This window comes from Protopterus annectens, chromosome 13.part0 (assembly GCF_019279795.1).
Source record: "Protopterus annectens isolate FY-2018-M chromosome 13.part0, PAN1.0, whole genome shotgun sequence".
In the NCBI taxonomy this organism is placed as follows: domain Eukaryota; kingdom Metazoa; phylum Chordata; order Ceratodontiformes; family Protopteridae; genus Protopterus; species Protopterus annectens.
The window spans coordinates 71,365,928-71,393,478 of NC_056747.1; the positions used below are offsets into that span (position 1 = coordinate 71,365,928).

The window sequence follows — 27,551 nt, forward strand, 5'->3', positions numbered from 1 at the left end:
GTTCTCATACCCTTGTGTATAAGCCCTAACTAGTCCAGCCCAGATCCGTATGCAAAGCTTGTTTACTCTTTTATCAAATATCCAAAGAAAAAATCATCCTTTACTCTCTCCACAGCTCAGCATAAGTCATTTATCAATACCGCAGTGTTCTGAACAATGTAAGACTCCATATTACAAAACTGGCATTGTAACATAGGGCTATGTGGTGAACATCAGTGCTGAGTTTCCATGTCCAATACCATGCAGCCATTCCACAAATCTTCATTAGTATTAGGTGCAATTGACTGCTTCCATGATGTCATCCTGACCCTTCATGTCATCCTGGCCCTTGAGGACCTCAGCACATGGCACTCATCACCATCCGCCATTATTATTCCACCAACTTGTAACGGGACTATAAGTTCATAGGTTCATAGGTTGCTACTAGGCTATTGGCCCTAGGGCCTATACAAGCCTAGCCATAGCAATTCCCTGGCTATTTCATCCCACACTATTTACTTCCCTGGATCCCTGTCTAGCAGGGCTGGTAATGAACATAACTGGCAGAAGAGCTGACCGTCTCAAGCATTTACCTAACAGCTGACACTACAGGGAAATATTAACTGTAAGTTAAAAAAAAAACAGGCCTTAGAGTAGTTGTTATGGATAAAGGCACAGAGGGGGTATATGGGACAGAACACAAATGTGATCAGATGCACAAGGAAAGGTAATATAATTCAGTATGATACAGTACAGAAAATGAATGTCTAGACATGAGGTGTAAAAGGGGCATCACTTTCTGTACAGGTGTGGATTATGACACATATCTACTATTCTACTATCCTCAATCAGTGGCAGAGAACAGCTGAAGTGTAACTTCAGTATTTAACAGAGTGAGCAACATACCCATGTGTCAGGCACCCCCCACCTCAACCCAGTTATGGTGCACAGACGTCTATATAGCATCGCACAAGAGGTAAAGAGCAACAATGAGTAACCTAGCCTTAAATAACGCTGTGTCTGATGCTCAGATAAAACAAAAATCATGCACCATTCACATTTATCAGGAACAGTTATCGAAAGCAGTCGACAGGTTTTATATTCATCCTAGACTACCTTACTCGTTTAGCTTACTGTCAGCTGACTAGTATAATAGTGGAAAAATAAATCAGAAGCATGCCAGATCAAGCCATTACTTGCCAGCATTTGTGAAATGTAGGCAAAGTCTGCAAGCAGAAATATGCAAAGTGCAATTAAATGTCTTAAATAACTTTGTAGCAATACTTCCTTTTCATGAAAAATGATAAGAAAAAGAATACAGTTCAGAAAAAAAGCAGTTGTCAGATTTAGTTTGCATATTGGTATGATAAACTCAAGTCAAATTTAAATATTTGGAATATTTAAGTAAATAAGTCAAGAGTATTTTCTCTCAGTGTATTACATTCCTTGTCAAAGATAATTCCACATCTTTTTTTTTGTTTTGTTGGTAAGATTACTACTAAAGTTTGAAGTAAGAGTTTACCAAATAATGTACCAATCTCAATAACTGTGAAATAGTAGAGGTTATTTTTAGCAGCTAGTCGATATGATACATGGCAGAAAATCGGCTAAACATGCTTAAATCACAGCTTTGTCCTGAATGCAAACTTTCCTTTTCCTAGAATATATTTTCTTCCCTACAAAATGATTTTGACACTACCACATATAAAAAAGCATGTTGACCTGTTTTTTTTATTTCTGTGGTACTTCTGTTCTCTTCTGCTTTATTAGTATACGCCATGTTGGATTTGAATGAAATGTTATGATACTTCTATAGGAATGTATTTATTTCCCTTGCTATTTTCCCCTGTTGCTGATCATATTTTAAGATTCTGGCGAAGAAAAATCCTACATAACAAAGTATTTAAAACTTTGGGACCTTTCCACCCACTGTTGCAATACCTTAATGAATGTGTAAGAAGTCAGATCTTCATTCCAGTCTACTGTTATTTACAACTACTTTCTTTATCTTACCAGGGCATGAACTCATTGAGGCTTTTGGAGTTTGTAACTCTTTTAGTTTATACTTGTACAGTGAAGGAATCTGATACCAGTGACAGAAGCCTACTGGCATAAAATATATTTCCTATTTAAAAATTCTAATTAAAAAAAGAAAAGAAAACATGTATTACAACTAAAGAAGAAACTGCTTATTGCAGTGTGTATAAACACGACAAAGAAAAAAGTATGCAGGCTGTCATTAGAAGGAAGTCTCAGGAGATTTTCTAAGTAAACTAGGAATTTTGACTGCTGCCATTCAAAGTCAGATATCTGACATAAGAGCAGTCCATGAATAATTTTATTGTTTGAGGATAGATAGCACATTCTAAGAAAGAGAGAGTTGAAGCAAGCAATGTAATCACATAATTGTCTCCTCCATCAAGGCATTTTGGCTTTAACAAAATGCAAATGAGAAATAATAACTTAATATGCTTCAGATGCATTAATATAGCATATAATGTCAATATGAGATAACGATGTTTGCTTTTGTTTTCCACATCCTAGCAGAAGCAGTCCTTTAAAGCACTATTTTTAACAGCTGCTTTCATAAACCCTAAATCTTCACCAACAGATAAATAAAACATTGCAGATGGACAGTTTATCACCCAGTGTCTCACAAACATGTAAAATAAACTTCCCCTGCATGTTATGCAGGCAACTATCTCCCTTTAAACATTACTGACATGAGTGGATGGGAATCCACAAAATGTAAACCGGTTCTGACTGGTGTGGCCTTTCTGGAGAAAAGTGGTTCAGCCTGACTGAGGATATTGGCATGGTGTGAATGGTCATAGTACTGAATACCTTGGAATAGCTATAAACCTATAAATGGATAAAGACACAGGAATTTATAGTTTGATCATTAATAATCAGATCTGAACCCTCATAATCTACCTTGTATCATAAGTATCAGATGAGCTTTAGATACTATTGAACAAACAGCATAATACTTCTCATCACACTAATAACTGCACCTATCTATTCTACACATTCTTTTTTTTATGTCCATTTCTTCTTAACCTACAGTTCCTTTGAAAATTATAAGCCTTACATCCACGGCATTCTCTAGAAAATAATTAATTTATCATACTTCTAAGACCTGCATCATTTGTCTTTGTCTTTTTTTGAACCAAGATGGTCTTTTAGACATTATTGAGTTCATGGGGGGCAGTTAAAAGTCTCTATGTCCCCATTCACTTTATTTCCTCATGAATATACATACTGATATTTTAGTTTCTCACACTTTCATTTTTTTTTATTTCAAATGCTGACAATCCATTTTCTATTACATCCTGAATTGTTTCATTCTGTTTAAACACTTCTGTAGATGAAGTGTTCAGAACTTCATGGTTAGCTCTAGATAAAGTTCTATCCAGTATAAGACAACAGAAAAAACAAGAACCGAGGTCCGGATCCACTCAAAAATATTGTTTCTTGAGCATTTCATCTCTCTAATGGAAACTTCCTCAGAATGAAGTACACATTACCCAACATCCCTTTAATATAAAACATATAACAATCACCTGTACAAATAATGAAATATCTTAAAGCAGCAGTGTCATAAAATGTAAAGGCATAACGTAAAAGCATAACAAAATATCTATTCTAAAACACATACATTGCATAAGAACGAACAAAATACATAATATGTGAACACTCTTAAAAACAGTTTGACATGTAAAAACCTTCTTTATAGAAAAAAATTGTGCTTTCAATCTTAAAACAGAACTGATGGATGCAGCACTGTTTATTCCCTGTCTCACTGTTGCATTTGTTTTAATTTGCCATTTCAGTTCTGCTAATTCCAGGAAATCATTCAAGGGTCCCCCTCTTTCTCCTAGATTAATTTGTTCAATAACAACAAACTTAAAGCTATGTTCTTCATTGGCATTAATATGGACTGCTAATGCATTTTTTTCATCCTTCCTATTAATATCATAATAATGCTGATAAATCCTACTCTGTAATGCAATTTTTTTGTTTTGCCAATGTAGTAAAAAGGACATTTTGAGCATAGAGCCAAATACACCACACCTTTGCGGTTACATGACATTTTCCCTTTTATAATATGTTTCCCATAGTTAGGGATCAAAATATCTTTCCCTTCAAGAATGTGCTGGCACTGTGAACAGTATCCACATTTAACCATGCCTACACCTTTATCCAGCCCATGTTTTTGTCTCTCCAACATGTTTTTTATACTACAATCTCTTTTGTATACAATGTTCGGGGCTGGTCCTATTAACTGTACCTGGTCTGCATCAATGCTAAAGATGTTCCAATTGTGTTGGATGATATTCTTAATATTATAAAAATACTTGTTAAACTTAAAAATAGCAAATTTCTTGAAGGTTACTACTAACCTGTCCTACCTCATTTTGAATACCTCCCCCTGTTCCAAGCAGGGGTGTAAACTGTCCACTCATCCTTTTCTTTGTAACGTGTTGGAGAATGTTCCACACATAACTCATAGGATAGCCCCTATTTTCCAGCATATCTCCCAGGATGTTCATCTGTGTGATGAACTCTTGTTCAGAAATCATCTTAGCCAGTCTAAACCCCTGTCTCTTTACCAATGCCTTCTTTTGGTGTAGGGGGTTTCTGGAAGATGGTGGAGTTGAACTGTCACTTGACAGGGTCTTTTTCAATGGTTATATCTAAGTAATGGACAGGAGATTCAGTAATTGAATGTGTAAATGCTAAAAACACAGTACTGTTGTCCAAATACTCTAAGAAATGGCTAATTTTCCCCTTGTCCTCTACCCAAAAAATTATGATGTTGTCAAGGAATCTGCCATAAAATGACCAGTCTTTGGCAAAGGGACTGTTGAATATAAATTCTGTTTCCCAGTATGCTTGTACAATGTTGGCAAAAATTAGGGCACATGCTGCCCTGTTGCCACACCTTGAACTTGTTTGAATAACTGATGTTCAAAAGTTATAATATTAGTGTCCAGAACAATTTCCATTAATGTTCCTAGTGGAAGAATACAGTTGTGACTGAGTGTTGAATTCTGGCAGAGATACTGGCAAAACCAGTCTATACTAATTTCATGTGGAATCACTGAAAATAAATCTTTAATGTCAATTGTCATAAAGACAAGGTTGTCTTTGTACATCTTTTTGTTGATTTTCAACAAGAAATACCATGAATCTTTTAGTATCCAGGGACTATTTAACAATACACCCTTTAGTTGATATCTATGTATTTCGCTATATGAAAAGTTTTTGATGCATAGGCATCAACAATGGGTCTCAGTGGAGGGTCTTCTAAACCTTTATGAATCTTGGGGATCCCAAATATTGTTGGTATTTTGAGATTTCTTACAGACATAAGATGGCATTCTCCCAGTTTAATTTGCTGATTCATAAGCAGTTCTTCCAATATAATGTCAACTTTGTTGTAACAAATGTTTTTCACATGTAAAATGATTTCCCTGTATGCATCCCCAAACAAATGGTTAAACATTTTGTTTGTATATGTATCATAATTCACAATCACAAGACCCCCACCTTTATCTGGTTTCATGGTGCAGCGGTTAATGCTGTCGCCTCATAGCAAGAGGTTCTCCAGTTCGATTCTCGGCTGGGGTGCCTTCTGTGTGGAGTTTGCATGTTCTCCCTGCATTCGCGTGGGTTGCCTCCGGGTACTCCGGTTTCCTCCCACATTCTAAAAACATGCTTCTGGAGCATTTCTCCCTGGGCCTCCGCTGAAAACAGGATCTGTGGAACCTAGTCGGACTTTCCTGGTCAACAAATGTAAAATAAATAAAATAAATGACCCGTATTTCCAGATTTTGAGAGATGTATTTTAATAATGCCATCTCTGACTTACTTAGGTTGTTACCCTGTCTGTTGACCCCTTTTTTAAACAGATCTCTTTCTTACATATTTTTTTCAAAAATGGCCACAGTAGGATGTAAAGTGGGGTTAAATTTACTGGGTTTTCTTAGGCAACCTTGTTTCTGCATGTTATAATTCAGCCCTTTGAAAAAGAAATCAAAATTCAACTTCCTAGTAAAAAGTTTCAGATCTATTATAGTTTGGTCTAGAGAAGCTTTCTTGTCAGGTACAAAGGTTAAACCTTTTTGAAACAGTTCTGCTACCTGTTCATTAAATGCAATGTTACTGTAATTATATACCTTAAAGTCTCCACCTTTGTTTTTCAAAATAACTACATTGTTGTCCTGGTCATTCACTGGAATCTGTTCTCCCTCCCCCTCCAGTTGCCCCTGGATTGTGCATGGTACTGGTAGTTGTAATTGTGGTTGTAATATATCACTCCCCTCCCCTGGTTCCTCAGTCTCTCTGACCTCCTCAGTGAGGAGGGGGGTTCGCTAAAGGGTTTTGAATATTTTACATATTGTCACCATTACTGTTGTCAGCATCAGTCATATTAGCTGTAGTCACATCAATGTTAGCACTTGTCCTTTCCTGCCCTCTAGGTGGTAAAAGGTAGGCTCTGTTCTCCCCATATTCCTTTTCATCTCTCCTAAGCTTATGTATTTTTCTTTCTTAGACAGTTCCAGTATAAGACAAATAAATAACTTTGTGTTCCTAACTGGATACTTTACTTTCTTTAAGCTGGAAAATGCTCTGTAACTCTATGTAAAGAAAATGAAACACTGTCATGTGTCTTAGCAAGTCTGGCAGGAGATTTGTGTAGATTCTCAGATTAAATTGTATTGTATGCCAGCATGTCTAATTGTGAAAATGTAAATAAGTGTTTAAAATGTTAAGTATCTGCATGCTTATAACAAATGTTTAAATAATCTGTCAGTCTTTTGATACAGTTCTAATTGCACATGTTTGTGTTTGAGATTTTAAAAATACAGTCTATAGAGAATCAGCTGAACAGTAGGTAATGCCATTAGAATGTTCCTTGTTGCTAGGTGATTATTTGAACAACTGATTGACAGGAAAAAGAACTTTTTTAAAACAGCTGACTTATTTTTTTTAATAAGACATTTGACACTGTTAAGCTGAGCAGTTTGTGAAGAGTAGCAGTTAGTTGAGAGTTAGAGTCTATTACAGTGCTTTGCAGAAAATACCCAGAAAAAGGACTCACCAAAAACTGTAAGCCTGCCTTTGCCTTGCTGTTATGTTTTTAGATTAGATCAGGTACAGTATCCTCTAGTTTGATTAGGAAAGTTTAGTCATTTAGATATATTTTTTTCCTAAAATGGTGGACTTCTATCCTACAGTTTAATTTTTTATTTCTGGTGAATGAATTCTGGTGATTATTCAAAGTTATTGATTTACATTCTTGGAATTATTTACTTAATATTAATTGTTTTTCATTACTTTACATTGTGGCTGGGCAATCCTTGTGTTCTCTAGAGATTAGAGAGAGTTTATATCTTTTTGATACTCCCCAGGTCACATTGAATGCCTGGCTGCTTCTGGTCATAGCTATCATTTATTTTGATATTTAATTTTTAATAATTGCTCACCCTTTGAAGGGTGTGTAGATCTCTCTGACTCTGGTGGCAGTATTACCATTTGTATTGGGGAGGGGACACAGCTGAAAGTCTGTGTCAGGCTTCCCATAAGTGTTTGAGTGTGTGAGACTTAAATTTATGTTGAGTGTGAGTGAGTCAGAGGTCTTAAACTGGAACACATTGCACTGAAGTGTATGATAAGGGATTACATTTGGTGTGGACAGAGGTATATAGTCTAGTACCTGGAAAACAGGGCATATTCCTGTTGAGCTCTTAAGGGGAAATTGTGGAATTTTACTTGTGTGCTCTGCATTCTGGTGTTTTCCGTTATGCTCTCACACTGGAGTCAGTGGTGAGGATTGAGGCTTCTTAATTAATGACCCAGGTTTTAAGTGGGGGGACATCACATTTATTGGTGGCAGTCCAGTGAGATATTGGCTGGACATCACACTCTAATTATATTTTTACATTGTTTCTCTTGAGGTGACTCTTTAGGACCTTATCTCTGTTAATCCTATACCTCTAGTTGTCGACCTTCTTATAGGTTAAAGTTTTCCATTGCTCTTCTCTTCTCCTCTCTTCTTTTTTTCCTCTAATACCCTTTTTACCAAATCTAAGCAGCCATAATTTTAACCATGTCTCCAACCTGTTGAATTCATATTTTTATTTCCATCTGTTTTTGTTCAAGAAAATTGTTTATGCTTATACTATGAGCATCATATGGAATGTTGTGGAATGTTTCTGCCGCATTATAAATAATGAGACTTCTAAATGAGATTGTTAAAGGAGAGATGCTAATTAGATAAGGAAACTGGTAACAATGGAATATGAAGGATAAATCTAATTAACAAGACTGCAGTATAATGATATAGTATGCTTAACTGAGTTCTTGTGGCAAGTGAAAAAAAGGAAAGATCATCTGTAAAGGCATGGGCAAAAGTCTCAGGCAACTTTGACAGACTAGATAGTTTCTTCTATTGATAAAACTTTCTTCAACATTCAGCACCTCAGGTTTAAAGCCACTTTTTATTATGAGCCATTTCAATGTAACTGTGAAAGAAGCTAAACAAAACACAAAGAATGACTTGATATGGAGAGTAAGAGCCTCACGCTGACCAAGCAGAGGGCATTGAACCCTGTACCTCTTCCTAAATGTAACCTACTCTGAGATCTCACATCTTCATTGTAGGTTATGAATTCTCAGTTAATCTACCTATCACTTGAAGAAGGCTTGCTTAAACATACAATCAGAAATAGATGGGAAGAGAGGATATAAGCTATGGATGGACAGCATCAACAAAGGGTTCATTGCTGCCATATAACTAAAAATGAATGATTGTGAGAAGGAAAATCAATAGACAAAGCTTTGTATTCAACATCACAAAGCATGTATTGAAAGGGTGCATGCACTACCTAGGCTGGGGGGATTGGCAGAGTGTAACTCCATGAAGTGCTTTAAACATTCTTATAACAAGCAGCAAAAGGGAAGATAAGCTGTAAAGGAATGGACATAACTCACTGGCACTTTTGGCAGCTAGATAGTTTGTTGAAAAACTACATAACATAACAGCTCAAGTTTAAACACATACTATGTACTTCATTATTCAAAAAAACACTGAGCACAATTCATATTGGAATTAAATAGGTGTGATAAACATACAAGCATATTAATGAACTGGAAATGCCAATGGGGGAAATAGGATGAAATACATTGTTATCCAAATTGGGCAAATTGAGCAAAATGGACCTAATGTGATGTTTAATCGTTATTTGTTAAAGAAAGCCCATACAGCTAGACTGCTAGACATGTTTCACAAAGCAAAGGGCATGATTCATTAACTAAATTATTTGTCTGGTGATTACCATTCACTGCACCCCCAGACAGACTTGAGCTCAATGTGCCATTCGATTTTGCTATGGTACACTAAGCCATAGAAATAGACTGCACAATGGGAAACTTTGGAACTATTAGTGGGTATATAAATAAAGCACACACAATCCAGGTCAGTGGATGATTGGGTACAACACAGGAAAAATCTAGGTCATATAGCAAGACCAGGTTGTGCTCAAATTACATGTCTGGTATAATCAGCACCAGGGCAAGAAACAATAGGAATCAGGGATACTCAGGAAGGGCAAACTAAGAATTTAGCAGAGAACAACACATCATTCATTCAGACTCTCGACTGAAGGCATTTCTGGTGTAGGTTGTGGCGTGTCCATATTCCTTCACAGTTCTATCATGTCTAGACTTATATGGCAAGTAATAACAAGAATTTTTCTATATCTTAGTAACTATTAATATATCTCCCTAGCTTATCCTGGCTAACTAAAAAAACCCTGTCTATGGCATATCTCTATAAGTATGAATTTGTTACAATAGAGCAAAACTAAATACAATTCTTCTTGGGTATTTCACCTACAAATCCAAAAACTGAAGGACCTATACTACCATAAACAAATATATACAAGACTTCCTAGGTTTCATCAGTGCCAACTTACTAGACCAGATAGATCAGATAGTTTGTCTTCCCTGGGCTAAAATTTGCTTGACTTCTTCATCACAAATATAGCCCTGATATGCTTTACAACTGCAGCTCTCATTGGTCAGGTCTGATCAGCACTCAGTGGTCTTTCCCTTTAGCACCCAATCCAGTAAGCCCAAAGACCCTATTCCATTAAAGATTTTACTAAGAGGAATTTGTTGCAGCTAGCTAATAACCTGATGTACTTCAAAAGCCACCCCCCCCCCACCCCATTCTTAGAAGACCCAGTAGACAACACAGTGGAATTTGTAGATAGTTTCTATCCTCATCTCAGTGTCTCCATCAAAAATTAAGTCCAGTCCAACACAAATACAACATCAAATTTAGGAACAAACTCCAGTGTTGGAACCCTGGAATAAGCAAACTATATGACAAAAGGAAAAATCTGACCCTTACAAACAAACTGAAAATACCATTTTTCATAAAAAACTCAAGTAGTTAAACAAACAACTGAGAGATAAAATCAAATCCATGATAGCAAAATATGACATGAAACTCACTATCAATAGCAAGGACAGCCACAAATCCTACTTTAACTAGCTTAGAAACCTCTGCATTGTACAGAGTTGATATAAAACAATAACATTAATTATATTGTTAAGGACCCAACATATTTGCATATTGCTTTAGTTCAACTCCCCTCCCTATCCCATATGCCCTACCTGCTTCATCCAAAGGATATGTCTCAGAGGTAAAAAAAAAAAAAAAAACACTAGTTCTGTGTGTCTTGATAATATGCTAGTGTGTATCCTTGTCAGTATGAAGCACAGTCTTATAGACTCACTGTTTTTCTTCAGCCTGTCAAATGGCTTTGTGCCAGAGGTGTGGAAAACAGGTGTGGTCATATTCCTTCATAAGAGCCACTAAGCCTCATCAGCTTTGTTTATGACACAATGGAATTCATATTTATTTACATCGTAAACAAATATATTGGCAGCTTACAGTTCCTTGACTCAGACTAATCTACATTGATGAAGGATTGGTCCTAACTACATAACCTAGTGATCTTCTTTGACAAATGTTACTGAGGAATTGTATGAGGACAAAATGGTCTTCACAGTGTAACGTAACATGACTTAGGCTTTGACAACATCATGTATCATTGACAAGCTAAATAATAACACTAAATGTAAGTAAACATTTAACTTGTTGAAAAACAAATTGGTTCATGGACTTAGCCTTTCAAATTAGGATCATAGATTTGCTCTCCTCTAAAAGACTCATTAATGGTGTGATCTCCAGAGATCTGTAGTAAAACCACTCCAATGTGATATTTATTTCTCCGATTTTCAATCAGATGTCAAAAGCCTCTGTCTGACCAAGTCTGCTGATGATTCCAAGCTTGCAGCTGTCATTAGCTGTCCAGAGGACTTCTATTGTGTACAAGAGCATTTGGCATGGAAAAACAAATGACGCCAGGTTCAAAGTCTAAGATTAAGTGCAAGAGAGTGTAGTGTAGTGTCTCTGGGAAACAGACGCATCCATACACATCCTGAATAGAAGACATCCTCCTTAAAATCAGTACAGTTATTAGGAACCTTGGCACTTTTGTGGACAATGAGCTCTCCTTCAACTGTTATATCTCTACAGTTATTAGAAAAATACTTTTACCTACGTAGAATGTTTCAGATTCATATCTTTATTTTTTATGTCATACAAGCTCCTTCATGGTGACCTCTACCTAACTTACAAGGCCTCAAATGGCCTTGGCCTGAGAGACCTCCTACACTTTCACAAGAACATGTTAACACTGCAAACACCTATCGTAGAGACCTAAACCTCCACCACAACTTAAAACATGCTAGTCTGATCAGAGCCAGATACAGCATAAGGCAACATAGCCAGTTGCCTAGAGCCCACTGGCTTGATGGGGAGCCCAGTGGCCAGGAGGTTACCACAAAACTGCATTTCTTCTTTAAGAATGTGCTCTGATTTTAATTTTTAAGGATGTATGCAGAGTTCATCCTTATTAGCATCTTTGTGTGCATCATATTAAAGGCACACACATAATTAAACATTGGAGGGCAGAATGTTTACTATTCCAGATGAAAGAATATGTGTGTGTGTGTGTGTGTGTGTGTGTGTGTGTGTGTGTGTGTGTGTGTGTGTGTATGTGTAATGATCCAGTTAGGGACTGGCAGGTTGTTAACTTATTCAGGCTCAAACCCTGTACTTTGATTACCGGTGACTAAAGCCTGAATCCTCTACACCAACTATGAAACTATCATTAGCAGGTGCATTTTTCAAGGACTGTTGAGTTTCTGTCTATGTTCTTAGATTTTAGGGGTGAGGTTTACTGTCTATGTTGTTAGATTTTGGGGTTGAGGCATACTGTCAATGTTGTTAGATTTTGGGGTTAGAGTATAGAGTTTATGTTGTTAGATTGTGAGGTTGGGGCATACTGAAAATGTTGTTAGATTGTGGGGTTGGGGTATACAGTTTATGTTGTTAGATTGTGGGGTTGGGGCATACTGTCTATGTTATTAGATTTTGGGGTTGAGGCATACTGTCTATATTGTTAGATTTTGGGGTTGGGTTTATTGTCTGTGTTTTTAAATTTTGGGATTGGAGCATACTGTCTCTGTTATTTAATTTTGGGGTTGAAGTGGTAGATTGTCCAGAGTGGAGAATTTTTTTTATGGAAGACCAGAAGATTTTAGGATAATTTCAGTGTTTTTGCTGTATGTTGGTGTACAAGGATTGTTTCCAGGCTTTATCTCTTTGTTTTAGTGACTGAATTGTATTATATGGTTAGCCAGGGATTTTGCCCTTTTAATTCTAATTGGTGCCATTTTGTTTGTGAACGTGTTATTAAAGTGGGTTACAGATTGCTCTAGGAGAAGTGACTTTAGTGGATTCCATCTGCACAGAAATAGGATGCAGATGAAGATGTCCTTACTAAAGTTTTTTAGTTTGTATACTTGACTATATGTGGTCATTCTGTTTGGATCCAGGCGTTGTCTAATCAAGTCAGTTGGGAGATGCTAATACTTTTTTGGGAGGCAGTCTGAGATATTAATATTAGGGGGTTTATTGTTTAACATCCAATCTTAGATCAATTTTTTTTGTGTGCATTGTAAAAGTTTAGAGAGTTTGTGGGATTATCTGAGTCATATCATATGATAGTTTTCTTTAGAGCGTTTTGAAATATCCAGTGCAGGATGCTTTCTATTGTTGTTATGTTGTTGTCAGGGAGAATATAGATTCCTATGATAGTAACAGATTTTTTTATTGGTTATTTTGAGTTTGTGCAGATGATTTCTGCATTTCTAAGTTTTTGTTTGTAAAGGTTAAGAAGTTCTACCTTAGAAGAAATGTACCAGTTTATCAGAGGAGAGAAGATGAGTAATAGATAACTCAGAGGACAGACCAAAGACCCCTGCAGAAGATCAAAGAACTAGTGTAGACAAGTGAATGTGATGCTGTTTACCAGGAACACAGAAAATACCTGTACTGCTTCCTCTGAACATGCCCTTCCCCTTAATAAGCTGCCTTCTGGGTAGATGTTTGTTTTAGTACAACACAACAACTTTTCTATAGTGTTTGCTTCAGTCCGACAGTGTGGTAAAGAACCATACTCATGTATCTCTGCCATACCTTTCAATCTCTAAGTGCAAGAAATCTGGACAAAGCCAAAAACAATGGGGGAGACAAAGGCCCAAAATAGGGACAGAGTTTAAATATTGCTCTTATAAAGTTAGAAAGTTGCTACAATAATAGGTTTTGCTTAATCATGAATTTTCTGAAGGATATAAAGTCTGAAATTCAAGTATCTGACATTATTTGTTGACTTCACTCTTCAACGTTTTGCCAAAAAACACAAATTTTATGAGGAACAGACCAAAATATGAGGCAGAAATCTGGACATTCTACAAAAATCTGTACAGTTGAGAGGTATGATTAGTCTCTGCATATGCATGTTCTAGATCAGACCCACTGATGAAAGGAAGCAGCTCCTGAAAATGATGTAGTACAAATATTTTACATAAAGCAGCAAGTAGCAAAATACAGTTTATTAAAAAGTTTTCTTCTCCAGACTTTAGATGGATTAATGATGCTTGTGTTAGGACTGCCACACTAGCTCATACTTCACAATGCCTTAAGAAAATAAATTTGATATATAATGAAGTTAATAAGGTGTACCCCCCACCCCACCCGTAAAATCAGGTTTTCCAAAGCAAAAGGTAAAGGAAAATGGGAATTTTATTGAAAACTGTCAGTATTTACTGACTGCAGTTACTTTTGTCTTTTATAACAGTTTAATTTTGTAATAAGAAGCACTTAACAGTGACTTTGATTCATTGGTATAAGATAAAAAATCAAGACAGAAGGAAGAGAAAAAATGTTGTAAAATTTAAATACTACACTGACAGGTAGTCTGCACTATTACTCAATGAAAACAATGAGACGGTTCATCTGATATGACATTCTTTATTCTACATACGAAGTAGACATCTAGTATAACAATGAAAGATATACACAAGTAACAAAGCTGCACTTCAGCTTACAGCATCAGATCTGTAAGCATCAAAGTCTCTCATATAAAAGAAGTCCCATTCTTTATAGTGTCTTTTCTGCCTGCCTCAGCAGTTTAGAGAATAATAAGTCTTTCATTTGAAGCTGGTTTGCTAACAGTTTGTTTTCCATATCTCAAACATTCTGTTCCTGAAGAATAACTCCTTGGCCTTGCTCTTATCTTGCACGTCCTGTTGATGAAACACAGCTGCATACAAGAGTTCATCTTGACCTGCTTGTAGATAGAGAATTTCAAAAACTGCATAGTTTATAAAAGATACAATATTTTACTTCTGACTTCTAATAACAATGAATGCCAAACTATATGCTCTTGCCAAGAGTTTAAACTAAGTGTGCTCTGTACTACACTGGAAAGCAGAATATTTATTTTACATTTTCAGAAAAATCCACTGAAAGCCATTTTTAACTTTTTCATTACTGAAAACAGAATATTTCAACTCTCACACTTATTTTTCCAGTTTGAAGGTGGGTGTTTTATTTTAAATGCCAGTGAACAGTAGTTATGTCACAGTTAACTGTAATGTTATCATCATCATCATCAATTCCCTTTTCTCCATTTTGTACATGGGGTTGGGGTGTCGTGTCACTTCGTGGTATATCTCCCTATTCAATGCCACTCTCCTACTTTCTTCAACACTCATGGCTAATTTTTGCAGGTCTTCTATCACACAATCCATCCACCTTTTTTCTGGATGCCCTAATTTCTACTTGCCTTCTTCCTTTCTGTCCCAAAATGTCTTCATCAGATTGTCTTCTGCATTCCTGCACACATGCTTGAACCATCCTAATCTGTTCTTTTTGACCTTTTCTACAATTGGAGATACTTTGGCATTTGTTCTTATGTTCTTATTTCTTCATCTGTCCCACAGTGTGCATCCTACCACCCATCTCAGGCACTTCATCTCCATCACATCTAGCTTCCTCAACTGCTCTTCCTTTACTTCCCAGGTTTCTGTACCATACAGTAGTACTGGTCGCATGATTGTTATATACACCTTATTTTTCAGCTTCTTTGACATTCTTCTGTCATACTCTACTCCCTGACATTTTGTGCCAGTTGGCTGCAGCCCCACTGATTCTAGCTTTGACCTCCTCATTCAGAGTTCCCTTCTCATCACCCACCCCTCCCAGATACCTGAGGCTGTTACCTGTTCTACTATTTTCTCTTCTATCTCAATTTTCACCTTCTTCTGTTTTCTCCCATTTGCTGCCATTACAACTGCCTTATTTCTACTCAGTTTTATGCCATGTAAATTCAGTTTTACAATCCATTCCGCTATCCTTTACTGAAGTTCTTGCTCAGAGTATGCCTGTAATGCCACATTGTCTGTATACAGCAACTTTGCTGATCTGTCCCCTCCAATGTGTTTGCTAATATAGTCCATCAGTTATGGCTAGCTCCTTAAGTGTTTTTGATACAAAACAGTTTTTATATAGACCATTTTGATGAACAGCATTTTCTCACAGTCCAGCATGACCCTTTCTTTCAGTGCTGTACATTAACTATGATTCACTAAACAAAACATATCATTGGAATTTCAAGGTACAAGTTTCTTTTAAATCCCTCTAAATAGCATGGAAGCTGACCTGTTGTTATTTGACTTGTAATACTGTAACATACTAACAGACGTATCGTGTCTTGGCCATATGGTTATCTACTAGGGTCTATTTTTGATAGAAAGCATGTCTTTATATTGGGCTTTTTTGATACAATGCATTTTCTGATAATGCAGCTGCTTTATGTTTTCTAAGAGAAAAATTTAGTTTAGGGCAATAAGATTTATGCCATTGCAATTTAAGTATAAGATGCTGGATCCCTATCAGACTATCAAAGTTTCAAGCATTGAAATGGAATTTTACCCTTTTCCACAATGTAGTGTGATCTTGCAGTTGGTATATTTAATTAGCAAGGAGTGTGAGGGTGCAGCCACCCATGTAAGGGGTGCAGGGGAGTTTAGCCCCCTGCAAAAATGTTAAAAATAGGATTTTTGTTTTTTTTTTTTTAATGTTTGAAGTTCCAAACCTTTGATCATATGGTCTCAGCCATATGAATTTCAAAGTTTCAGAAATTAGATTTGGTCGGCGCAGAGGTGCAGCGGTAGCATTATCACCTCACAGCAAGAGGTTCTCAGGTTCAATTCTCAGCTGGTGTGCCTTCTATGTGGAGTCTGCATGTCCTTCCTGTGTTCATGTGGGTTTCCTCTGGGTGCTCCGATTTCCTCCCACTTTACAAAGACATGTGTCTGGAGCATTTCTCCCTGGGCCTTCGCTGAAAATTGGCTTTGTTCCAGATCAAAATTTCCCAGTAAATAAATAGATAATCTCACATAGATCCAAGATGCTATATTATAAAATGAGACTTAATTATGTCTTGCTTTTCTCTACAACTCTGACTACCTTGTCTTCAGATATGCATATTGTTTGCTTTCAGTTTAATTTCTCGAAATCTTTTGGGTTTCCTAATAGTATGACAAGAATCAATTAAGTCAGGGTATAATTAAGGTTCATGAAATTAATATTATTTTAGATTCTTTTGTATTAGACCTATTACTCCTACTACTATTGGAACTGTCCGGGTGTCTTCCACATTGCTCTCATTTCTGCCTATAAATCTTGATATTTTATGACTTTGTTTCTATCTATATGTGAATCAATGTAATTTGTAGGTGTAGTAATTTCAGTGAGCAATGTTACTTTTGTCTTTTTTTCATGGACTACTATGGCTAGTTTTCTATCACCTATTTTTTGATTTGTTGCTAATGGGTGATCCCATGTAATATACACTTCATCATTCTCTATAATGCTTTGTGAGTCATGTTTCCAATGCTTCTCAGCTACTTCTATATTGTAGTGTTTGCATAAACCCCAGGGCAACAATCTTGCCACATTATTGTGCTTTTCAGTGCAACAGCCCTCTGCCATGAGTACATCAACAACAAGGTGTTTGACTGTTTCCAAATTTTTTTTTTTTTTTTTTTACAGAACATACATCTGTCTGTTTCATCCACATATTCAATGGAATTTGTAAACCAATGTGTACATTGTCTACTCATCTGGGCTGCCATTATTAGCCTTTCATCCTTTGGTTTCCACTCGCCTCTCTTTAACTATTATTTCGTCAAATCCTGATCAACATGAGGTTGTTCCAGGAGATCTCTATACTTGTCACTATATTTATGGCTTTTCCACATTTCTTGGATTCTCATCTGCTCCTTCTCTTTATATTCTTTCTTTTGCATTTTGGCACATTCAGTTCATAGGATCATAGGATCTTAGGAGGTTACTGTGCTAATGGCCTGGGGCCTTTACATGCCTACCCAAGAGTTTATCCCCAAAAAGAAACCTCAGTCAGCACCTGTCACCCCTTTCAATGAGGGACACAGGTGGAACCCCTGGGACTAATTTGTGTTTTCCCATCCACTCATCAAGGTTGTGCTTGAAGAGGGTCAGCGAGATGCTCTGTATGGCTTGTATGGGTAGTCTATTCCAGAGACAGGGCAGCCTCTGGGAGACAAATCTGTCTCTCTAGCAGGTTTTGTTGATGTTGCATATTAGATTCATCCCTTTTGAGCAGGTAGTGCATGAGGAGTTAGACATATGGGTATGGAGCATCTCTAGAAGGGCAGGGTCTGAGATTGCCTTGTAGAAGAGACACAGATCACCGCTGATCAATGTGTACAATACTGGTCTGATTTTTGTCTACTTCTAGTTTAATTTCCATTCCTGCTTGCTGCCTGAATACTTCTGGTAAACTAAGTAGAGAGATCATCTTAAACTTCTCATCCTGTTGTAAAACTTTCATTATGTTTGGATCAGATGAGGTCATTAGATATGTACACATTTCCACAACTGCAGATCTATACATTTAATCAATTTCAAGGAGGTCCATTCCTTGTTCAGAGCAGGTGTAGCATGTGTCATCAATGTAAATACATGGCACATGGTGCTGACCTATCTCTTCCTACTATAGAGGTTTCTATAAAGGTTAATAGGCACTTTAATTGTTTTTGAAGTGAGTTGTGTACCCTTTCTACTGTCTATTATGTTGGGAAGACTGAGAGATCTATGAGTACTACTATGAGATATCTAGGCAGTTAGACTTTAACACACTATACAGGCATTTAAAGGATTGTGAAAAAGATATGTTTTTATTCTGGGTATTGGAACAGGTTGAATCTTGTTCTAGTGGAGGACAGAGGGAAACGCTGCTCAAGTACCAAGAATTAATATGGCAATTTCGCCTTAACACAGGTAATTCCATGGGACTCAATGGACAGTTATCCTTGGGTCCCATTTGAATATGTGAGTGGCTAAGTTATAATTTAATGAAATTTACACTTAATGATACTGACAGGACAAAAAACAAACAGCAACTAACAGTTTGAAACATAATTAACTAGTTGAAACTGTTCAAAAATTTAGGACTGTGAGTTAAAAGGGTGAATGAAGCACTGTGAGATTATATTATTTTTAAAGTTTTGTAATATATTTATTTAAAATATTGTCAGACAACCCTATAATGTTTTTTTAATTCAATTTACATTTGAAGAATTCTTCTCCTTGTAATTGTTTGTTGATTTATGATGATATTTAAACCATATATAAATTTAAAAGAAGTGATATAATAGTGTTAACCAATAGTATTTTTTATCTAATTAAAAAGTATTATGGACCTATGTTTACTATTCTGATGAAGTCTTTTAAGAAGGTGAAAGTGCTTAATAAATGTAATATTTTGAATTTCTTTTGAGCTTGATTTTATCCAAGCAGAGCCATTACCAAGGTGTTTTATTGGTTATTTGGTTTCTCTTACCCTTCGGTTACCTACTTTGTTGTTTGTGTTACTACTGAACACTCCAGAACATCATCATGTGGCAACTGATCAGATACTTGCTGTTTCACCTGCTTCACCTTAATTAGGGGGCTCACTGTTCCATCACACTATGACATTACCTGAGTTGGATTTTCTACACTAATTCCTTCACTTTGCAGCTAATCCATAGCTCCAGTTTCTATTTATTCAACTTCTCCATTACTAATCCTCTTTTCTTCTTCCCCCCTTTGCTTTTTAATTTTTGTATTGTGAAATTTTCCATATCAAGGTGCCTTTGTCTGTGTTTCTCTTCAAATATCTTTCGTGACAATTGTTTTTGTATTGATTAGTTTTACTTCTCCTTATTTGGGGACTGATTCTTCCATCATGCTGTGACATTACCTATGTCCTTAGTTTGGGGACTAATTCTTCCATCATGCTGGGGCATTACCTGTGTCCTTAGTTTGGGGACTCATTCTTCCATCATACTGTGACATTACCTGTGTCCTTTGTTTGGGGACTCAATCTTCCATCATGCTGGGACATTACTGTGTCCTTAGTTTGGGGACTAATTCTTCCATCATGCTGGGACATTACTTGTGTCCTTAGTTTGGGGTCTCATTCTTCCATCATGCTGTGACATTACCTGTGTCCTTAGTTTGGGGACTCATTCCTCCATCATGCTGGGACATTACCTGTGTCCTTAGTTTGGGGACTCATTCTTCCATCATGCTGTGACATTACCTGTGTCCTTAGTTTGGGGACTCATTCTTCCATCATGCTGTGACATTACCTGTGTCCTTAGTTTGGGGACTCATTCTTCCATCATGCTGTGACATGACCTGTGTCCTTAGTTTGGGGACACATTCTTCTATCATGCTGTGACTTTACCTGTGTCCTTAGTTTGGGGACTCATTCTTCCATCATGCTGTGACATTACCTGTGTCCTTAGTTTGGGGACTCATGCTTCCATCATGCTGGGACATTACCTGTGTCCTTAGTTTGGGGACTCATTCTTCCATCATGCTGGGACATTACCTGTGTCCTTAGTTTGGGGACTCATTCTTCCATCATACTGTGACATTACCTGTGTCCTTTGTTTGGGGACTCATTCTTCCATCATGCTGTGACATTACCTGTGTCCTTAGTTTGGGGACTCATTCTTCCATCATGCTGTGACATGACCTGTGTCCTTAGTTTGGGGACACATTCTTCTATCATGCTGTGACTTTACCTGTGTCCTTAGTTTGGGGACTCATTCTTCCATCATGCTGTGACATTACCTGTGTCCTTAGTTTGGGGACTCATGCTTCCATCATGCTGGGACATTACCTGTGTCCTTAGTTTGGGGACTCATTCTTCCATCATGCTGGGACATTACCTGTGTCCTTAGTTTGGGGACTCATTCTTCCATCATACTGTGACATTACCTGTGTCCTTAGTTTGGGGACTCATTCTTCCATCATGCTGTGACATTACCTGTGTCCTTAGTTTAGGGACTTATTCTTCCGTCATGCTGGGACATTACCTGTGTCCTTAGTTTGGGGACTCATTCTTCCATCATGCTGTGACATTACCTGTGTCCTTAGTTTGGGGACTCATTTTTCCATCATGCTGTGACATTACCTGTGTCCTTAGTTTGGGGACTCATTCTTCCATCATGCTGTGACATTACCTGTGTCCTTAGTTTGGGAACTCATTCTTCCATCATGCTGTGACATTACCTGTGTCCTTAGTTTGGGGACTCATTTTTCCATCATGCTGTGACATTACCTGTGTCCTTAGTTTGGCAACTCATTCTTCCATCATGCTGTGACATTACCTGTGTCCGTAGTTTGGGGACTCATTCTTCTATAATGCTGTGACATTACCTGTGCCTTAGTTTGGGGACTCATTCTTCCATCATGCTGTGACATTACCTGTGTCCTTAGTCTGGGGACTTATTCTTCCATCATGCTGTGACATTACCTGTGTCCTTAGTTTGGGGACTCATTCTTCCATCATGCTGTGACATTGCATGTGTCCTTAGTCTGGGGACTTATTCTTCCATCATGCTGTGACATTACCTGTGTCCTTAGTTTGGGGACTCATTCTTCCATCATGCTGTGACATTACCTGTGTCCTTAGTTTGGGGACTCATTCTTCAATCATGCTGTGACATTACCCATGTCCTTAACTTGGGGACTCATTCTTCCATCATGCTGTGACATTACCTGTGTCCTTAGTTTGGGGACTCATTCTTCCATCATACTGTGACATTACCTGTGTCCTTAGTTTGGGGACTCATTCTTCCATCATGCTGTGACATTACCTGTGTCCTTAGTTTGGGGACTCATTCTTCTATCATAATGTGACATTATCTGTGTCCTTAGTCTGGGGACTTATTCTTCCATCATGCTGTGACATTACCTGTGTCCTTTGTTTGGTAACTCATTCTTCCATCATGCTGTGACATTACCTGTGTCCTTAGTTTGGGGACTCATTCTTCCAGCATGCTGTGACATTACCTGTGTCCTTAGTTTGGGGACTCATTTTTCCATCATCCTGTGACATTACCTGTGTCCTTAGTTTGGGGACTCATTTTTCCATCATGCTGTGACATTACCTGTGTCCTAAGTTTGGGGACTCATTCTTCCATCATGCTGTGACATGACCTGTGTCCTTAGTTTGGGGACTCATTCTTCCATCATGCTGTGACATTACCTGTGTCCTTAGTTTGGGGAGTCATTCTTCCATCATGCTGTGACATAACCTGTGTCCTTAGTTTGTGGACTCATTCTTCCATCATGCTCTGACATTACCTGTGTCCTTTGTTTGGGAACTCATTCTTCCATGATGCTGTGACATTACCTGTGTCCTTAGTTTAGGGACTCATTCTTCCATCATGCTGTGACATTACTTGTGTTAGACTTTCTACACTAAATCCTTCACTTTACAAGTATTCCAGAACTTCAGTTCTATTTGTTTAACTTCTACTTTACTAATCTTCTAAAAAGTTATCTGTAACTATAATAATTACTAGTGATTATCTATATTTACTAACTATTTTCCACCAGCTTTTCTCAAATAAGTTTTGTATTTTATGATGGACAGTGCAAAATCTTGAGGTTTTGCACTGAGGTATGTGTGACTGTCATTTTTATGGGATACTCAAAGAAAGGAAATTATTTTACCACCAGAGTTGTGTACCTTGCTCTATGTGATACGTGCAATGGATTATATGTTGGGAAAACAGAGAGGGCATTGAAAAGCAAAATCTATGAGCACATATATGATGTTAAAAACAAGAAGGATACAAGTGCATTATATAGGTATTCCCTCACTTGTTCTAATTTTAAAGGTTTTACATTTGGTATTTTGGATACTATGGACATAGATTTGAGGGGTGGGGTGACTGGAAGAATTTATTAAGTAAAAAAGAGCTGGTTTGGCAAATCAGATTTGCAGCTAATTTTCCACCAGGTATAAATGATTCATTGCCAATACTTCCAGCCCTGAAAGAAAAATCTATGAAACTTTAAGTATTTTAGCATTTTTAGTTACATTACTGTGCCTGCATTTTTAAACATATGCTAAACATATTTAATATATAACAATGTTTTGTTTGTAAAAAGCTAAGTTGGCTTGAATATTAACATCCTGTGTATCTAATATTGCTCATGTGACCATTTTACATGTGACTTTTTTGACAATACCATTGGCTCAATTGTATCTATTATGTAACATGTACTGGTATAAAAATGGTTCTTGAATCAGTGTGCTTTATTCTGATGAAGTCTTCTATGTGAAAGACAAAAGCACTTAATCTTGATGTGTTTGTACTTCAATAAACGGAGTTCGTATGCAGGTTTGTTTGGTGCATTTTCCATTTGGTTCCTGGTCTTCTGTTATTCGCACTGCACCAGATATTTAGACCTTTCTGGGAGACTCAAATGAGTTTTCATTTGTTGCTACCTGGCTAAAGGAAGGTGGCAAGTGATACAGTCTTAGAAATGGATAACTCTGGAGGGAATGAGGGACTGCAACAGCTCACCACAGAAAAAAGGCATATTGGACTGTTAAATTCTATTGTCCAGAAGAAACTCAGCAATGCATTCAATACTGATAGGTACCTTATCAGTCAGTGCAAACATATTATCAGTGCATTCTAAAACTGTCTGTTCATCATTTCTAAGACCTAACACTTCCAGAATACTGCTCATATATCAGCTTATTATGTATCATTTGTAAAAGACTGGATGTCATTTTTGGCTTCCTAATGAAAGACCAAAACATAGTTCTTTGGGTCACACGTCAGCAAACCCAAGGATAAATAAAACAAAAATAATAAAATATATGTGCTACCTTGGTGCAGCTGTAGAAGTTAAGCTATGCTAATGTATACTGTATGTAGAAAAACAAGGATCGATCACTCTGTAATGTTTCTTCCTCTAATCATATACATACTTTTCTGTGATCCTGCAACTTTTTAACTTCAGATTTAGGAAGAGGAGGGGATACCGTGGCTTTGTATCTGCATGCTGATAATGCATTTGTGCTAGCAGTCAATTAGGAGGTTAGTTTCATAACTGTATAACTGTGGAAAAGAGCTTTCTGCTGTGTTTGTTCTTAGCTTTAGATGTACTTTATTTCATCTTCAACTTTGGGTTGAGGGAGCAGTAGAGTATAGAAGTGTTCAGGATGCCAGATGACCAAGCTATGGCTCTGAATATACTCTGTGAAACTCAGATTGTAAGAAACCCTGTTCTTCAATTTGTTGGTAATGTATATAACTTTAGCAAAAGTGATCTGGTATTCCAGAATTATTAGATGGTGGTGAAAGAAAGGGAGCATGATTAACACATTAATAAGCCAATAGGCCACTTCAACTGCTTGCTTTTCAATGGTTTGAGATTGCAGTGGTGTGTGATGTCATTGAAAAAAGATAGTTGTTTACTTGTGTTTACCAAGGTTTGGGTTGAAAATGTGTGCATTTCCCCTTCATTAGTAATCCAACATATTGAAGAGAAATATTGTCTTTGCCCTAATAACATTGTGAAATATCATTAAAGGGGCAATTTGTTTTACAGGATTAGCAAAAGTTACAAATTACAGAGAAGTCTCTTTTATCCAAGTCAGACTTGACTAAAGTTTCTTGAAAGCCATAATTTTCCATGAGCAAAAGCATTATGCACTAAAAGAGGAAAACTCAGCAAACAGAAACATTCTTCCAAAATATTACAGAGAAACCATTTTACTTACTAAGAATGTTTTATACATGGAAAAAGTATATCAATTCAGTTGTTATATATTAAATTACAGAAATGTAAATATAAGAATATTTGTAAGATGAAATCTGCACTTAAAGAACAAATTTGCCTTGTTTTCTATAACTCTTGGCAGTATGTATATGATTAGAGGAAGAAACATTACAGAGTGATCGATCCTTGTTTTTCTACATACAGTATACATTAGCATGGCTTAACTTCTACAGCTGCACCAAGGTAGCACATATATTTTATTATTTTTGTTTTATTTATCCTTTCTTGACTGGGTTAGTCCTACTAGGTTAGTGGCCTCTTTTCAGGGGAATCCCTAGGTGGTATTTATACCACTAAAGGAAATTTGCCAGGGTATCGGGGAACTCCCCCTACTCTTTGCAATAGGTGGGATCTTTTATATACAACTGAGCTACTACCAACTCGAGCAGATGGGACCTCCGTATAACCTCTCATCCGAAGGATGAAATATAAGGCAGTTACTGTAGGGTGCTGACTTTTGTGTGCTCTCCCTTTCTAGGGGACGGGTTGTATTTTCTCCTGCCCTGATGTTCAGTGATTTATTTTTACTCACACACAGTAATATGTAAATGGGATGTTGGACAGTTCCTTCCTCCTTTAGGAAAGAAAGTACCCTATTGGATACTTCATTTCAGTTCTCTTTACTAGCCTTTCCATATCTTGGTGTATATGCAGAGAAATGGATTTGTACATAATTTCCAGCAGCATTACCAGAGTGGACATGTGTAGCAACTATAAGAAGTAATTTAGTAAAAAGCCAAAATATTTTACAAAAGCAAAGTTTGCATCTTTAAAATGTTCAGTCTCACATTAATACAGCTCTTTTTCTATTTTTTATTAGGTTTATCTGGACCTATAAAAGGCGTTATCTCTCGCATTTTGTCTTGCTTACCTTGGGGATTTCAGCCATTTTTTTCTTCTTCAGCAGAGACTATCACAACAGGTTGCAAAGCATTGCAAAGAAACATATAAAAGTAACCAAAACAGAGACTGAGGCAACAGCACCTTACCACATGTAAATAAAAATCACACCTGAGTGCAAAGAAAACACATCAGTGTCTAGCATCAATGGCTTCTCACAATTAGCAGACCACGTAAAAGACTTTTTAAGGTACAGACATTGTAAGAACTTTGAGGTGCTTCATGATATTCCCAGTAAATGTGATGGACCCCAGCAATCGGACAAGGTCTTTCTCTTCCTTGTGATTAAGTCAACACCAGCTAATTATGATCGCCGTGAGGTTATACGGAAAACATGGGGTCAGGAAAGGGTTTTCAGTGAAATGCAAATAAAAATACTCTTCATATTAGGAGTAGATTCAAAGGAGAAGGAAAGAAAGAAGTTCCAGCAACTGATCCATACTGAGTACAAACAGTATGGAGACATTCTTCAGTGGGACTTTTATGACACATTCTTCAACCTGACCTTAAAACAAGTCCTTTTCTATGAATGGTTTATTGAGCACTGCCCGAATGTGAAATTTCTCTTCAATGGGGATGATGATGTCTTTGTCAATTCAGATGACATGGTGCACTACTTAGCAGGTCTAAAAGGGAATAATGGAGATAAACATTTGTATGTTGGGCAGTTAATTCCTCATGTGAAACCGATTCGTAATGAAGCGAGCAAATATTGTGTGCCTAAAGAAGTATATCCAGCAGAATTTTACCCAGCATACTGTGCAGGCGGTGGGATTGTGATGTCAGGTTTCACAGCCAGAGAAATCTACAAAGCTTCACATATTATTCCAGTTATGCCGATTGATGATGTATACCTTGGTATATGTCTGAAAAAGGCAGGCCTATCACCTGCATCTCATATGGCTATCTCTACTATAGGTGTGCATGCTCCTTCACCTTCTGTGGATTCGTTTGATCCTTGTTATTACAGGGACTATCTAGTGGTTCATCGCTTACTGCCATATGAGATAGTGGTGATGTGGGACGCTATACATGACCCAAACCTAAAATGTGGCATGTCAAAATTATAATTGTAACTGATGGCCACAACATCTGACCATTCAATGCCTTTTCAGTTTTACTCCGAGGTAATTCTGTATTACATTTACAGTCAATGGTATATAACAATGATGTAAATTCAATTTACAGTATTCTTGTTATAATGGCCTAAGCCACAATATTTCTAAGAGACTGTGACAAAACAATGACTTTAATCTTGCAATGTAAATTTGTCCGTATTACTGTAGGGGGAAACTCTCCTGTAGAAATTATGACTTGCATCATAAAAGGTATTAAGGAAATGATATGGATTTGCTGAAGTCATCAATGATGCATCATAAGAGTATATGACATCATCACGCTTCAGACCCAGTTACAAGATCTGAAGTCTCCTGAGCCAGCTGCCCTTATGACATACTTACAGTATTGTTCCTAATATTCTGCAGACCATGGGAAGTTCTACAAAAGGACAAAATGAGAACAGTGGAAGGACACTTGAAAACATATAATGTTTGTTGATCTGTACTCCTAACCATTATTTAGTTTGAATTCCTCTTCAGTTCTGCATCTCTCACTCACTGCTTGTCCCACCACCTGCTCAGTAGAGTAATTCATCTTTATCTTTTTCCTCTATGGCCCTTCCTCTTTCCTGCCCTGCCCTTTTCAATCCAAGGTACCCACCTCCTTTTCTAGACTCTGTTGACTCAGATCATTTGCCTCCTCTACTTTCTGTCTTCCATATTTTAAAATAGTAAGGGTTGCAAGAATTTGCATGCACTCTGCTTCCCTGTCTGGTGTGCATTTTAATGCATTTTGTTATCCTTTTCTGACTTCTCCCTCCACAGTAGTAATATATTTCTTTTATCAAGTCCTTTACTGCAGTCTGCAATAGCCTAGGGGATCACATTTTGAATTCTGGTATGACTTAATAATAAAATGATAAAATGGATTCTCATAA

At 37.1% G+C, this 27,551-nt stretch overlaps 1 protein-coding gene across 1 annotated transcript; it reads left to right on the forward strand.

Moving 5' to 3' along the window:
- The first annotated feature begins 240 nt into the window (after positions 1-240).
- LOC122787835 (N-acetyllactosaminide beta-1,3-N-acetylglucosaminyltransferase 3-like) lies at positions 241-27,551 on the forward strand. The gene is made up of 2 exons (XM_044054750.1): positions 241-385; positions 25,655-27,551. Exons 1-2 carry the CDS (start codon positions 241-243, stop codon positions 26,623-26,625), a joined length of 1,116 nt encoding a protein of 371 aa, XP_043910685.1. The 3' UTR covers positions 26,626-27,551.

Coding starts and splice junctions, on each gene's coding strand:
- LOC122787835 (XM_044054750.1), top strand. CDS start 241: ATGCAGCCATTCCACAAATCTTCATTAGTATTAGGTGCAATTGACTGC. Junction 386..25,654: donor CATTATTATTCCACCAACTT/GTAACGGGACTA, acceptor ACCACATGTAAA/TAAAAATCACACCTGAGTGC.